Source organism: Cyprinus carpio, chromosome B2 (genome assembly GCF_018340385.1).
Source record: "Cyprinus carpio isolate SPL01 chromosome B2, ASM1834038v1, whole genome shotgun sequence".
Taxonomy (NCBI): domain Eukaryota; kingdom Metazoa; phylum Chordata; class Actinopteri; order Cypriniformes; family Cyprinidae; genus Cyprinus; species Cyprinus carpio.
In genome coordinates, this window is record NC_056598.1 from 2,759,070 (window position 1) to 2,776,442 (window position 17,373).

General features: G+C 34.8%; 1 protein-coding gene across 10 annotated transcripts in view; it reads right to left on the minus strand.

Moving 5' to 3' along the window:
- Nucleotides 1–17,373, minus strand: part of LOC109054706 (adhesion G protein-coupled receptor L2-like) — a 99,008-nt gene that overhangs the window by 38,796 nt on the left and 42,839 nt on the right. For all 10 annotated transcript variants that reach the window (XM_042717737.1, XM_042717732.1, XM_042717734.1 and 7 more), the window contains 3 exons: nt 4,179–4,439; nt 3,040–3,143; nt 1,695–1,880 (listed from right to left, as the gene is read on the minus strand). In XM_042717737.1, the coding sequence (XP_042573671.1) occupies nt 1,695–1,880; nt 3,040–3,143; nt 4,179–4,439 (551 nt within the window). The remainder of the gene's footprint in view (nt 1–1,694; nt 1,881–3,039; nt 3,144–4,178; nt 4,440–17,373) is intronic.

Consider the following 17,373-nt stretch of genomic DNA (forward strand, 5'->3'; position numbering starts at 1 on the left):
TTTGAATGTGCATCTCTCTTCTATAAGGCACTGGCTGAGGAGGGAAGTATGGAGATGGAAACGTTAGAGCATGCTTTCAAATCAAGCCAGAAAATCCATTAAACTCTACGCCAGCTGCCAGAAGAAGAAGAAAGAAGAAGATTTTGAGCACAAAGTTTCATATTTATACTGATGTTGGAATAATTTCATTTTCATAATAGGCCTCTTACTAGAATTAACTTAATGGAGAAAATAACATTACCAGATTAAAGCAGTAATAAAATGACGAGAATACCACCATAGCAACAAAGTTCAAGTATAATTATGTGATTAAAGTCGTAATATTATAAGATTACAATAAGAAAAGTAAGAAATGTTAAGCTTTATTTTTAATACTACAGACTTTACATTTGAAATTACACATTTCACTACATATTCTATATATATACCCTGGAGCACAAAACAGTCGTAAGTCGCTGGGGTATATTTTTTCAGCAATAGCCAAGAAAAATTGTATGGGTTAAAATTATAGATTCTTCTTTTATGCCAAAAATCATTAGGATATTAAGTAAGGATCATGTTCCATGAAGATATTTTGTAAATTTCCTACTGTAAATATATCAAAACTTAATTTTTGATTAGTAATATGCATTGCTAAGAACTTCATTTGGACAACTTTAAAGATGATTTTCTCAGTATTTTTTTTTTTTTTTTTGCACCCTCAGATTCCAGATTTCCAAATAGTTGTATCTCGATCAAATAATGTCCCACTAACAAACCATACATCAATTATTTATTCAGGTTTCAGATGATGTATACATCTCAATTTCGGTTTTGTGGTCCAGGGTCACATACATGCATGCACATTTATAAAATTTTTCTTCCTGTTATTTTTGTGGCGCTTTGGGCCAAGCTATTTTTGTAGGCTTGAATGATGCAATAATGCTGAATTTCACTGTCACCTCTGTTTAAAATCCCCACAATTTCCACATGAGGAAAAATGTTTTGCTCAAAGGTTGTTCTTTTATACATAAAGTAACAGGTTTTCTGATCTTCCAGTAATGGTACAGAACTATACAAGAAATGTGGATAGTACATAATTCAGATAATTTGATCTTGGCAAAACGTGTAATGTGTAGAGCACTTGATATTTGATTGAAGGCTGTGGTCTCTTGAAAAATCTGCATTCTATATAAATACTTAATATAAATAAATATACAAACCTATATCCTACCATGCAGAGAATAACTAAAATAATAAAATTTTTTTAATAAACTGTGCAGAGAATAACTAAAATAATAAAATTGTAATTAAAATAAAATAAAATTAAATAAAATAAATAAAATAAAATAAAATAAAATAAAATAAAATAAAATAAAAATAAAATAATAAAATTAAATTAAATTAAATAAAATTAAATTAAATTAAATTTTAAAATAAAATAAAATAAAAAATAAAGTAAAGTAAAGTAAAGTTAAAATAAAGAAATGAAAGACACATAAACTAATAAAAGGGACTGATATTCTCTCACTAATCAACTTTGTTAAAGTTTTAATGCATAAATGAACTTTTGCTTATCACTGAATTTGCCAGGATAAAAACATCTCCTGAAGAGATTGTCAAACCAGAACTGTTGACATTTTAGGACTTGAAGATTCAGACTTTATCAAATCAAACAAAACAACATTCATAAATCAGAGTGGCTGTAGCTGTACCTTGTTGAAGCTCCGTCCGGCCGTGTCTTTATCGTTGGGTTTGAGCTCCTGCAGCTGAGCGTCCAGTATATCCACCAGCTGCTCCATGAGCCGCACAGAGGAGCTGACGTCGCCCGCATACACGGGACCCTGAGTGTGACGCGCCAGCTCGTTCGCCAGATTCGCAGCGTTCTCACCACTCCGGATCTGGAAGAAGAGCCCAAATCAATCCTAAACATTCAACTCAATCCATACAAACAGACCTGTATACCAGCTCAGAGAATACTATTGTATCAAAAACCCAATTCCTGCATTGTAAATGTACATTTTTATTCTGAGTATTAATAGACCAAAATATATCAGTCTGATATCGCCCGATAATCATTAATCAAGTGTTACTTCCTCTTTATATTACACAATTTTCTTCATCATTATAATTTTTATTTTTTTTATATAGTGTGTGAGTGTGTGTGTGTGTCTATTTTGCTATTATTAAACTGCATCACATCATATCAGAATTATGTGACAAATTAAAAGTTGAATATATAGTGCATCCTGCTTTACCTGCGTACTTACAGTATATGAAATATACACTACAGACTGCAATCTTTTTTCTTTTTTTTTTTTATGTTTTTTAAAGGAAATCTGTTATGGTGACCATTGCTGCAATAACTTGATTAAAAGTTTTAGTTTTAATCAAATAATTGCAATTTTAGTATTTTATAAAAATCAAAAACAGTACAATATTGTGAAATATCACTACAATTTAAAATAGCTGTTTCTATTTGAAAATATTGTAAAATGCAATTTATTCTCATAAATCTTTCACATATGCTGATTTGCTCCTCAAATATTGGTACTCGGTAATTAATAAAGGTTCTTATAATTATCAATGTTGAAATGCATTATTGCTGAATAAAAGTATTGACTTATTTTTTCTCCAACTCTTGAATACTGGTAGTGTATGTACATTTTCCATGAAAATATGAAGCAGCACAACTGTTTCCAACCTTGATAATAATTCAAGAACATAACAAAATTGTAATATTTCCAAACTTTTGACTGGCACTGTATACTATACAAATCTCAGCTGTGTTTATATTGTTTATATCATTAAAAAATGCATAAATATATTATATACAACATTATTTGCACATACAGTACACTCATGCAATATACACTATAGAGTACATTTTAACTGCATGACTTTTTTGTTGTTGTTGTTTGCAAAATGCACCTACAGTACACGATCGCTCGGCTCGAATCTGCTAAATTAACATGATGATTTTCAGTAAAGCTGCTTTGCAACAATGCGAAAAGTGCTACAGAAATGATATTTACATAATAGCGACTATTTCTGACTCACCTTCTGTGCCACCTGCGTCACCCAGTGGGACGTGCAGTTACTGAGATCAGGACCTTTGGGACTCCAGATCCCATCGGCAGACGTGCAGAGGAACAGAGCGATTCCTGGAGAACGACAGAAGGAAACCTGCTCAACACTGACTTTAAAGGGTTACTCCACCCCAAAATGAAAATTAAATGACGTTATTTTTATTTTCTTTGTGCACAAAAAGTATTCTTGTAGCTTCGTAAAATTACGGTTGAACCTCTGATGTCACATGGATTATTTTAATAAAGTCCTTGCTACGTTTCTGAACTTTGGTCATGTTACTTACATTGCTGTCTATGGGAAGGTCATAGAGCTCCCGGATTTCATCAAAAATAACTTAATTTGTGTCTTGACGATGAATGGAGGTCTTATAGGTTTGGAACAACATGAGGGTGAGTAATTAATCACAGAATTTTCATTTTGAGTGAACTATCCCTTTAATGTCTGACTGAAAAACTTTTTCATTTTGAGTGATGTATGGTTTTTTTGTTTGACTGACAATACTGTATGGTGTTTTACTTTCCCAACCCATACAGTACATGTTCAGTGACTGTTGTTTGCTTTAATTGAAAGTATATGAATGGTGGCAATAGCAGCGTATTTAAGAAGAATAGTGTAATAGTGTAGTCTGACACGGCCTGAATTTCATTTGAGGTTAAATTTGATTGCAACGGCCAGCAATCGGTGAACATGACAAACCAGAGATCAAAGACTACAGATTTTAGCCTAGGATTATAGGAATCTTTCATATTTTCAATATTTGTTTTAGATGACCAAATCGAGGCCAGGCCGGGCTTAATTAACACTTAATTTGCCCTGTTTGGTGAAACTGGCCCTAAAACTTTTGAAAGTGTTAAATCAAGACTACATCTGTCTGGAGTTTGCAATAAAATATTTATGCTATGAAAACATTCTCTATTACTAACAGCACTGCATAACATTTGCATATTAACTCGGCTACGGAATGCAAATCTTGCGGATCATTTAGACGTCTCCATATGGATGCCATTCAAATAAGAAACGCCAGACGCTGGATACCAGAACAAGTGTCACTTCTGCACTAATGACAGCCAGATTCCTGCCGTTAATTTCTGTTTCCAGTGCGGACGCACCTCGAGTTCCTTTAGGACACGGCCGCTCCACCGTCGCTCCTCGGTGCGTCTGCGGCCAGGAGATGCCTCTCCTCTCCGTCCCGTCGCAGAAGCGTCTGCTGGAGGGGGGCGGGCTGACGGCGCTGGGGTCCGGCGGCGGGGCCGGTGTGACGGTGATGTTGAGCGCAGGTCTCTGGGTGATGCTGATAGCTGTGGTCCTGATGGGAGGTGTGGATCCTCTAGGCTGCACCGTTGATGTGATGTCATCAGAGACAGTTGGTACTGTGGGAACAGGAGAGAGATCATTTAAACAGACAGTTCACTTGACATTTTATCAACACAGACATAGTTTGCAATGTACACCCTGACAGGTGGTTCAGAAGAGACACATTTGAGACAGCCAGGGATTTTATTGTCAACTAAAACCATAGAAAGCCTCTTCCCACTATTAATTAGCATGCTTATTACTAGCATACTGGCTGTTTATTAGTACTTATAAAGCAATGCTTTATTCTTCATGACCATATTCTAGATCCCTAATCCAACCCTAAACCTAAACTTAACAGCTACCTTACTAACTATTAATAAGCAGCATTATTGAGTTTATTGAGGCAGAAGTCGTAGCTAATGGTAAGTTAAAATTGAGAATTGGACCTTAAAATAAAGTGTGACCATAAAATTCTTAAAATAAAATAAAAGCAACATTTCTCATTTTTGTTTAGTTAGATTTGATATACTAAACCTTAACTAAAATTTAAACTGAAATAAAAAAAAAATATTTTTTTTAAATTTTCTAGAAGAAAGTGTACTCAAAATACAATGATAAATACAAAGTGTATCGATTGTGAAATAAAATAAAACAAAATGAATTAAATGATAAATAGAAAGTTTATAGATTGTGAAAAAAGTCAGAACTGAAATCAAAATTAATAAAAAATATAGATTACTAAAAACTAAATATTTTAAAAAATAGATACATTTAAATTAGTGTTTTCAAACGAGTAATCGCATACAAAAAAGTTTTTGTTTACATTATATATGTTTGTGTTCTGTGTATATTTATCATGTATGTATAAATACACACAGTATGTTTTGAAAATATTGATGTTTATACATTTATATATTCATATTCTTATATTTTATATAAATATATTTAATTTATAAACATAACATATTTTTCTTAAATATATACATGCATGTGTTTGTATTTATATATACATAATAAATATACTGTACACAGTACTAATTTAAATTAAAATGAAAACATTAAAAATTGTTTCGTTAAGTGAAATGAGCTGAAATAAATTATAAATAATAAATGGAAAAACTTTCATCCAATTAGAAATATTTAAACAAACTGAAATTAAAATTAAAACTGAAAACATAAAATGCTAACTTAACATATCAATAGATAATAAGCATATAAACATGTTGGGCTAGTGTACATGTTTTGGGAAATAAATACGCTTTAATTTATTATTACGTTTATTTAATTTATTTACTATCTTATTTACTTTTTTATTACAAAATATTGTCAAAATTGCATAATATAGTGAAGTGAGTGAATAATTTCACCCTTAATTTTCTCCATGTGTAGGCTTCAGTCTCCTTCACAACCTTAAGACATGCAGGTGAAATGGAGATGATAAACTGCCGTGTGTGTGTGTGTGTGTGTGTGTGTACCCTGTGATGGACTTTTCCCAGACTGTTTCTCTGCCTTCAGCGCGGGACGCAGACTAGTTCCCAGCACTCCCACAACCCCATACAGGATAAATGGCAAGAAAGATGAATGGATAGATAGATTAAAAAACTGTCTTGCAGTGTATTTAATCTGTAAAAACCCAAACGCGGATACGAGCATGTCCAGGAGTGAATCTGACCGCTCTGGTGTATAAATCCGTGAGTGTTTTTGAATTCTCCTCTGTCTTTGTGTGCTCCTGTATCAGACAGAGCAGCGACTGCATGAAAATCATCCATAATAATGAATCTCACAAGATATGAATGTGCTCAGAATCAAATATTTCTGCTGCCTTTCATTTCAGCCACGGATGAAGCCTGAAGAAAATCATTGGCAGATGGTGCATAAGCCCCGCCCCCTCACATGTCTGTCACGTCACGCATATAAAGAGGCTGCGCACCATCTTGTTCTTTCTGTGATACAAGGACAAACATGTTCTGGATGCTCAGTTGTCTTTTCGGTGAAGCCGAACCCGACAGTCGACGGCATTCAGGGAAGCAGAATTAAACACATACAGTACTTGCCAAAACATTACGGTTTTTAAACGTTTTAAAGTCTATTCTGCTCACAAAGGCTGCATTTATTCGATCAAAAAATACAGTTAAACACTAATAATGTGAAGTATCATTACAGTTTAAAATAACTGTTTTCTATGTGAATATTTTGTAAAGTGTCAATCATTTGATCAAAGCTGAATTTTCAGCATCACATGGTCCTTCAGAAATCATTCTAATATACTGATTTGGCACTTAAGAAACATTTCTGATTTTTATAAATGTTGAAAACAGTTGTGCTGCCCAACATTCATCCAGAAACCATGATATACCACAAACTGATTGCGTGTACGTGCATGTTTTTAATAGAAAATAATGCTTTTATTCAGCAAATGTGCATTAAATTGATAAAAAAGTGACAGTAAAAACATTTATAATGTTTCAAATAAATGCTATTCTTTTAAAATCCTGTAAAAAAAAAGTTTCGTCAAAATATTAGGCCATAAATACATTTTAAAATAATAATAACCATTAATAATAACTGATCACCATAGATTAAAGGGGCAGCAAATCATCATATTAGAATGATTTCTGAAGATCATGTGACACTGAAGACTGGAGTAATGATGCTGAAAATACAGCTGCGCATCACAGAAATAAATTACGTATGAAGATATATTCAAATGCTTATTTCAAGTTGTAATAATATTTCACATTTTTGATCAAATAAATGCAGAGCAGAAGACACTTCATTAAAAGCATTTCAAAATCATAACGTTTCCAACTGCTGACAAGTGTAGCAAAAATGAATGAAAAAATGAATGTGTGATTTTGTTCTGAACAATATGTAAGCAATACAACTCTGTTAACATGTTAAAAAGATGTGCTTTAGGGCTTCACTCATGAGAAATAAAACGCAGCATGTTGTAATATTGAGTGGATTCAGTGCTCGTTCTGTACGGTGATCCGTGATGAATGCTAATGAAGGAAGCTGAGTTGCTGGTTATCATTCTATTTGCAGCATTATAATGTAATCACAATAACAAAATCAACCACGGGCCTCTAAAACCAAGGTTTTAGCTTTTGTGTGTGTGTGTGTGTGTGTGTGTGTGTGTGTGTGTGTGTGTGTGTGTGTCTTATCAAACATCCAAAAGCTTCAACGCTTCATTGTGAATAGATTTTAGAAAGCCGAGGACAGAGGCTAAAGTGTGCTTTGTACTTATTTTAAGAACATTAATAGATGATTCAAAGCACTTTCCATCATTCTGACAGATAAAATAAACAAGGTCGGATCTGGTCTATTGTGTTTTTAAACTTTAGCAACACTCCCACAGTAAAAAAAGAAAAGAAAAAAGGGATGCCAAAACACAAAACCAACAACCTGAAACACAGCCCTGATCAAACTAAAAGAGCTCTTGCCACCAAAGCTCTGGAATGATGTGCATGTCACAACACAAAGAGCAAAAGTTACAACATTTCCTGACAGATTAAAATCGAACAAGATGGGAAATGTACAACCCTTCACATCAAAGTGCTTGATAATGAATATTTGTGGCACAAACTACTCTCTGTGTCCACCTTACATGCAGAGTTACTTGCAACAAAATGATTAAAAACCTGACAATACTTACAGTTTATACCACTTTGACAAACTATTGTGCTCCAAAATAAAAATTATATTATAACGCTTTTTTTTTTTTTTTTTTTTGCTGTTGCCGTTGGAGTCCATGTTACTACTCAGTATAAAACACACTTTATTTTTAATCTAACTTACTCTTAAAACTCAGTAAAAGACAGACAAATTCAGTTAAACCTTTTCTATTCTTTATAAAAAAAATAAAAAATAAAAAAAAAGAAATACCTTGATAAAAAACTATGCTATCGATCAATGCTCTTACATTTACATTTATCAAAAGCAAACACATTTACTCAGTTCTGGCTTTCACTGGGAATCAAACCCAGGATCTGCTTCACTGTTTGAGCTAAATGAACAACCAGATAAAAACTAATAATAAACAAAGACGATTTAATGTAGTCAAGTAATTTTCAACTAACTAAATATAGCTTCAAAACATACAAGTCAATAGACCGTAATGAAGAAGAACAAAGAAACACATGCAAGAGTGCTGTGAGAATCTACAGTCAGTAATAAAGCTACGGAAGTTCTCCAGACAAGAGCAGTAAGTCATTTTCTTTTCTCAGTTTTATTGCCGTTTGATTATTATTGATGACATTTTAGATAGCAGCAAGTCTAATAGGCTCCATTTACTACACTAATGCACTAATGATCTATTTTGACACATCAGTAATTTTGTCCCATCTGTTTACAATCCCTTAAGACATAACTGACTGTTTGCATTCACTTTGCACTAGGCCTATACAAACACTGTGAAATGCAAATGCATTTTTCCCAGTAACCTGCAGTTGCATAAAGTCAAATACTGTGGGTGTTCATCAGAAAACAGTGAGCATTTTCATTAACAATTAAAAAAATTATTACAAAAGTACATTTAAATACGCATTTAATTCACTAAACTAAAACTTCACCACACTAATGCAGTCAGCTGGGCATGCATCTGTGGATTACGCTGTAAATGACATGAATTTTTGCATTTTAATATGTTTTAGAGATAAAGTCCAAAGGCCTAATAATGCATGGTTAAATGATTCAACGAGCGATAATTCAAATACTAATTAAAATGCATCCATTTTCTATGTAATCATAGCCACCTGACTAATGGATGGTGTGTGCAATTACACAAAACCTGGAATTTATATAAATGGTACGTTCATTTAGAAGAAAAAAAAAAGAATTGAAGAGAATCAATCCTCCTTTATGGATAATTTACTGCCATAGTGTGAATAATATGCAATCAAGTAATCCATTAAAAAATAACTGTAATCTGATTATGAGCATTGCTGTAACTGCTATAACATTGCTATAATATATTGTTTTTATTCATCATGTTTGCCGAAACCTGGGGATTAAAAAAAAATTGTTTGTTCTGAAGAAAGACTGTATGCTATTTTAGGTGATTTAAATAATGTGTTTTTTTTTATTTTATTAGTCTAGCACAATGCACTCATTAGGATATTTAACAGAGCTGCAAGGTGCATAATTCAATAAATATTCAGAAACAAGTGCATTTACACATAGCTTATATATTTTTTATTACTATATAACATTTACTAGACTGCTGATCTAAATCAAATTTTACTATCAAATACATAAATAATAAAATATTAATTATTCTTAAAATTTGAAAAATCACTGCCTATTCTGAATTTACAGAGAATGCAGTTTTAAATTTTGGGAGCAGAATTGTTATTGGGCATTGATGAATGTCACTGTTACTGAGAAAACACTACTTGTAAGTCAACAGTTACACAAACACTGGACGAGCTTCCAAACCACCAAATCTGGAAAAATTCTGCTTTTGTTTCTCCATTTAACGAAATCAGCTGATAATGATCCAGATATCTCTGAACAGCCCAGTGTGCAACAACATCCAAAAAAGGAAGGGGACTAAAACAACAGGAAAGTGTGTTCTGCTCATGGTTGAATGAGACATTATTTGCCATCTCTGAAGTAGCAGACACAGCCTAATTAAACAGCTTCACTGTCAATTAATGTCTTAATTTGTTGACGGTTCACTCACAATCACACATTCTTCAATTCAGACTGAACAAATACAGGCTGTATGTGAATAATATTGTTCACAGTAGGTTTGAAATAAAGCATAGTAGAGTGAAAACTATGTCAAAGGTACTCGGACAGTATACTGTTTCTGGTGGATTCTCAAAGTATTCATCTGTGACTGATTTTTCAGCCAATATTGTGCATAAACCCTTGCGGTATGGAAGTGGTTCAGTCTGCAATGGTTTCCTAATGTGGTGCTTTTTTTCTTTTTGGATGTTGTAGACATCCTAACCTAATCCTTGGGTTAGGTCATACTCCAAATTTTTTTTTTTTTTTTTTACCATTGCCCCAGTGCTGAAGTACTTAGTGCTGAGTTTTTTACTTAGTAAGTGAACTAAATTTAGTGTAAATTTGGTTATGGGTTTAGTAGCAATAGAAGTCTAAATCTCAGCCAGTCATGGTCTGGTTAGGGAAATTAGGTTTGGTTTGGTTAGGTTAGGGTTACGCTCTGCAGGGGAATAACACTTTTGTGCTCCTAAACTGAAGAAACACACACTTACATCCCGCATCTCTGATAGACAACAACTCAGAAACATCAGAGGTCATTAAACAGAGCTGAAATGGCACTTTATATTATTATTATTATTATTATTATTATTATTATTATTATTACTACTTAGAATTCTCATACCTAACATGTGACTTTGAAATTTGAAAAACATGAATCATTGAATGCTTAGAATGTAACAACATGGACACATACTTTCTAGAAAGTCACAATTCAAGTTTTACGCATTTACCTCAAATTTTGTGACATTGGTTCAACTTTTCTTTATAAACCAAAAAAATAAAAATTTAAATGGAGCTACTTTCGCCTTAATAATAAACGTCAGTTTAATAATTGCTTTTAACCTGTACATATGTGTTAACATCTCAAAAATTTTAATGTTGTTCTGTGAATTCCAGTCATTTCAATAAGAATCTACATGATTGGAAATTTTAAGCAAATATAAAAAATTAAAAATTAAAAAAAATTCTAAAAGGCAAATATCGGCCAATATATCGGCCTTGGCAATATATCGGTCAACCACTAATGTCCATAGTAGCAACATAAACTGTAAAATAAAAATAAAAACTATGATTTAAACAACCGTTCAAATAATACAAGTTGTGATGAAAACAAAAAGTATCTTACGTTTCATTTTAATAAAATGATTAGTTACATATAATTTGGGCTTATGGCTGAATGAAAGTGCAAATTCACTCTCTGGCAGTAGGTGGCACTTATGTAAAAGTGGAAATACAGCGGTAATAAAAAAATAAAGCAGTGCTGCACTTCTAAACACTACTAAGCATCATACGGAGGTAAGATAAAGAAAATGTCATCGAAAGCATGCTTTCTTTGTGAAACACCATTCAATTCGTAACCTCTCAGCAGCTCTGTAGCAACTGCACTCACCTTGTGTCTACTTAAATGTTCTTCTTTGGCGAAGTGGAAAACAAAGGGAGCGAACGAGTGAGAGAAAATAAATGGAGGTAAACTGCTTGTCAATGGCTGAGCCTGCCTCGCTGCTTTATGTTGACATCTCCTGGCTCATACCTCTACAATTTTCTTTTTATTATGCCAGGCAATTTCACCGCCTGGCAGGAGGAGGAATCAGAGTATTGTCCATCAGAGCTTTCAGGAAAAGTAGCCTCAATTAGCTGTCATTTCAGTCAGTGTCACTGAAATCACCCTCAGCGGAGAAATCAGAATGCAAGGATGTATAGCCTATCGAAGACGAGAGCACTCAACAGCTCACAACGATTAAGAATAACATGACTCCAGAGAGAAGAGCAATCCTGACTGGTCTGCTGAGAAATTGGGATTTCAAGAGGAAAAGTGGTGAGATTGCTAAACAAATCTGTCACATAATTGACGCCGACTTGTGCTTATTGCTGCTCTAGATGCTTCACTGAATAAAACCTGAAGAAAAAAGACTGGCTAAGCGGTGTCAGTTCCTTTCTATCAGGCTAAAAGCAGGAGTTGCCAAATGCAAATGTAGTCTTTGTCCAAAGTTTCCCCAGCTGGAGTTTTCTGCTGGTTGCCATTTGGAGGTGGGTTTATTACACACTGGTGGTGTCAAAACAGTAATTTAGGATCAGCATGTGTTGGTGCTGTCTGTGCCAATTCTTTGGAGCTTCCAAGATCTCAAAGTCTAAAAAATAGAATTGCATTAAAACAGAACAAAAAGACCAACAACCGCCAAATTAAAAGAAAAATAATATATAAATAAGCATGCAGTAGTGATTCTACTACTGGTGACTGTGTGTTGCATCAAAAGATCACAGCTTTGGGCCAATATAAAAAAACGTGGTTTTTATGTACATTTTTATTTTTTTGTCCCATTTCAGGCACATTCACTGTACACTTACAATCAATAGTTTCTTCAAATGTCTCTTAGCCTGGCATTTTCTAGTCCATGCAGCTCTTAAGAAACCTCAAGGGAGAGTTTATCTGTAGGGTTTCAGCTCCACTATTGATTAAATGACTGAATATCGGTTTCCATTGTTGACAGAGAGTCAACTTCCCTGACATCTCTAGCAGTAATGTGTGATTGAGACGGATGAGGACTCTATATCAGGTCATCTGAGGGCAAAGACACTTCGCACAAGAGTATAGGGTTTTAGTCCATCTGGAAACTTCCATTTATAACCACTGACAATCACAGATGTTAAGAAATTAATAATTCATATATGTGTCCAATCTTTTCGAAAGTTTTATAAAATATGTAGGGCTCCCCCCTAATATTCATCTAAACTAATCCAAACTTTGGTCAATCATTCATCAACCTTGTAGACAATGAATAGGCTATATATTAAATGTCCCCTAGTATATGTATTTAAGTAATTTAATGAATATAAACGCGTGAATAGTTGACAATCTGAAGTCTCATCCTACTTATACTAAGTAATCTAGAGCCTGCCAGATCCAGGCCCAGATTGATGTTGCTGTCCAATGTCTACAATTTGCAACCTGTGCCAAGCAAGCATTTTGAAACATTCAGTAGATTAACATCTGCATCTCTTCAGCCGTTGATAATAGACCACATACTGTAGAGATAAACTGCTACTGCTTTCGGATCTACCTGCACTTTACCATTCAATCTTAAATGGATCTCAAAAACACTTACACTCTAATTTTACAGTTCAGTAAATGCAGTAATGCATCCATTTAATTGCTGACATTACATTTGGACTGCCAGACAGTGTTGGGGGTAATGCATTACAATTTACGCGATCAGATTACTTTTTTCAAAAAACTAGTAAAGTAACTTACATTAATTTTAAATTTACAAGAAAATACTGCTTTGTCAAATAAGCATCACCACTTACTTAGTTTTTTCCATTTATTGAAAGGCAGCACAGCATAAAGGTTTGTTTGAGCTGCGCCCTCTACTGTACAGATTTTCATTTCCCTCAGCCTGATGCTTATTCATTTCACTTTTGGTCAGGGTTGCCAGGTTTTCACAGCAAAACCCGCCCAATTGCTACTCAAAACTAGCACAATCACCTGTCAAGGGAGGTCCACCGATAAAAATTGAGTACCGGGGGATAAAATACTCATTTTTTGGCAGTATTCCCCTGGTAAAATTCACATTTTTGGGTCTAAATATCACGTTATTGGGGTCGCTTCAACCCGTGGACATAAAAAACAACCCGCAGCAACTGTTAAAGTAGCCCAACTTGGCAACACTGCTTTAGGTGTGCAAGGGCTTTTACATTTGCCAAAAAAATATATATATTTTTTTTTTTTATTCTAAAAACAAACAAGCAAGCCAAGCCCAGATAAGAAAAAGTAAAGCAAAAGTAACATAACACATTACTTTCCATAAAAAGTAACTAAGTAATGTAATTAGTTACTGTTTTAGGGAGTAACGCAGTACTGTAATGCATTACTTTTAAAAAAGTAACTTTCCCCAACACTGCTGCCAGAGGAGAGCTGGCCTCCTGGTGTTGCCTGGTTTCTCCCCAGGTTTTATTCTCCATTATCCAACATCAAATGGAGTTTTTCGTTCCTTACCTATGGCTTCCACAACAGGACACTAAAGATATTATGTACTATGCATAACGTCTTTTGAAGTACTATGGCATGATTTTTAATTAATGCCTGCTTAGGGGTGATGACAATTTGCTGTTGTGATCTGTGCTGCTCGAGCCACGAACCGTTTCAGGCGCTTCAGTCTGATTTATGAACAGCTCCATCAAGAAAAACACCTGCTTTGTAGAATCTCTTCAAAGATTTAAAGCTTTAGACCCCACACAGGCATTACATTTCCACTTATCACCACAGACTAACAGGTGTCAAACGCTCCATTGCTAAACGACAGCATTAGCAGGTTGACTGGTGAGTCCCTGTGAATAGCCGCAGGCACATAAAAACCAGACAGATTGGTGCCCAAGTCAGAGACTGCATTTAGAAACGCTGATGTATGTGTGCTAAAGACCAAAGAGAGTGGAAATGTGGCTTATTAACTTCGGGACTGACACTGCCTCTAGGAATACACTGCGAATGTGAAGCAGGAGAATGAAAAACAGGCAAACATTGAGGAGGCGGAGGGGAAAAAAAAACAAAAACAGAACAATACTCTCTTTTCTTGCTCGCTGTTCTCAGTTCTGTCTGCTGCGAATGCTTCGATTTAACTCAAAATGTGTTATACTGAAACTCAAAACTCACAGAGGCACCCTTGTGAGATATTCCCAGAGGACAGTGGCCTTCAAAAGCACATTTTATTCTCTTATTAAGCTGATATGCACCAAAACTGGCATTAAGTAAGCTATATTTTATGACTTGATGTATTAAAACAAAATGAAGGGAAAATAATAATTTCAGTGGTAGCTATAGACCTGTCTGTACCTATAGGAACTATTCATTTTACATCTTTTACACACAATTTAGGTTCTGTGGGACATTAAATTTCTTCGTCTTTACCTCTGAAAATTCATAGCAATTATTGCCTCATCAGATTCCAAATTTTTACCTTATTAAAGACAAAATGGTTCATGTGCATCACTTAAAATGGCTTTAAATTGTCAAAATGAGAAGTTAAAGTCTCAGGATTCAATGCATTTTATTATTATTTATTAGTAGCTTCTCTTTAAAGAAAGAGCCACCGATGAGAGTTTAAAAATGCATTTGGTTCCTTTTGACTTGCTCTCTTTTCTGAATATAATGCTTCACCGATGAGTCATGAGACTCTTGCGTTCTGTGCTTACAGTTAATGTGAATTGATGTTCACAAGTCATTTGACATCTGGAGCTTAATGCATTGATTGTAACATAACATTCAACGAGAAAAAGAAAAAAAACATGGTTTAACAACTGCGATGATGTGATGAATTTGACATCTTTCTCTCATCAGACAGCTGTAATCCATCGTTCATGGAAAATGCTATCATGGAATTTTTCTGTTGGAGAAAATGGGAATGCAAAAATAGTCTCCTGTTCATCATTATAGAGGTTTATGCACCAAGTTTGAGAATCCCGTAAATGTCCATTACAGAGATACTCCACCCAAAAACTAACATTGTCTCATTTACTCATCCTCATACCATCCCAGATGTATACGACTTTCCTTTCTTCTGTGGAATGGAAATTGAGTTTCATAGAAAAATAATGCAATGGAAATGAAGGCTGCTTTTAAAGGGGTTTTGGCCACTTCTTTAGCTGGTAAGTCACATACAAGAAAGTAAGTGACATACATGTTTGGGTGGAGTATGCCTTTAAGGCTTGTCACACCAAACGCAAAGTGAAAAATGAGGTTGCTAAATGGCAGATGAATGGTCTTTTCACACCAGAGTGGAACGAATATGCATCAGGTTGAAGGAAGCACAAAATACCTACTCATACAACAGAGGGTGCAACATGAACCTTTAACCTATGACATCAGAGCGGGACAGAACCTCACAAGAGCGGAAAATCCTCATTGCCTTCAACCTGCTGGATTTTGTGGATAAAATGTCGAAGCTGTGGGAGGCAGCGTGAGCGTACAGGAACTGGAATAATGTACTAATAAATGTAATGTACCCATCCAAACTCTACTGTGGAGTCATCAATATTGTTTTCTGTGCCCCCAAGTGCTCTGATATATGAACCAAAACTCAAATATTTTTTGATGGTCTACCTCTTCGCTGGAAAGCAAAAAACTGACATGCTCACCGTACAAAATAACTTTGCTTTGTCAGTCGACAAATGTTCATATACTGCAGATCCATATTTGTGTTTCATGTATTACTATTGTGCTTTGTCAATAAAAAGTGCATCTGGCTCCAACAATTTGTTTGGACAATCTTGACATAGATTTTTGCAATGGTGCTCTTAACTCGTTCCTCAAAATAAATTAAAAAAAAAAATAGAATGGAATAACAATTTAAGATTAAATGAGTTAGAATGTCAAATTAGACACACTAAGGTCCATTTGTTCTTTATTTAGCCCAATTTATTTTTGTCAGTCTTGATTTGAACAGACCTTTCAGATGCATTTTCATTTCTCATTTGTTATAAAGGCTCAACACTGAAAAATCAACAAAAATAAGACTTGATCGCTAACATTATCATACAGATTTCATTATCAAACACATTTGTGTGAAATGACAGGAGATGATTTCTAGCTAGAAAATGGAATATAAACAGAAGCCTTGTTGTATATACTGACAAGTTTGAGACGTTGGGAAAAGCTCAGTCCTCTATTGTGGTTTGAGCACGCTTCTCATTTCACACTGATTCTCTAAGAAATCAGACGTGCTTCAAATCGGTCTGTGCCCTCACGGAATTATCAGAATTGTAAAGGAGGATTATTACGAAGGATTTAACACTCTGTTCCTCGACTCGCAGTAGCATTTCAGCGTGTTGTTACAACAGTCAAAGAGCACCACGGTGTCCCTGGTACTCTTTTAAAAGCTGGAAATTGTGCTAACATGTAATTACCCAAAGTACAACTCACAGTTGAGGCTTAATGTGCAGCTCATGGGGCAGCTGTGGCCTAATGGTTAGAGATTTGGACTTGTAACCAGAAGGTCGCAGGTTCGAATCTCGGTGCTGGCAGGAGTTGTAGGTGGGAGGGAGTGAATGAACAGCGCTCTCTTCCTCCCTCAATACCCATGGCTGAGGTGCCCTTGAGCAAGGCACTGAACCCCCAGTTGCTCCCCGGGCGCTGGATATATAGCTGCCCACTGCTCCGGGTGTGTGTTCACTTCTCACTGCTGTGTGTGTGCACTTGGATGGGGTTAAATGCAGAGCACCAATTTCGAGTATGGGTTACCATACTTGACAAATGTCACGACTTTCACTTTCACTTTCATAAAG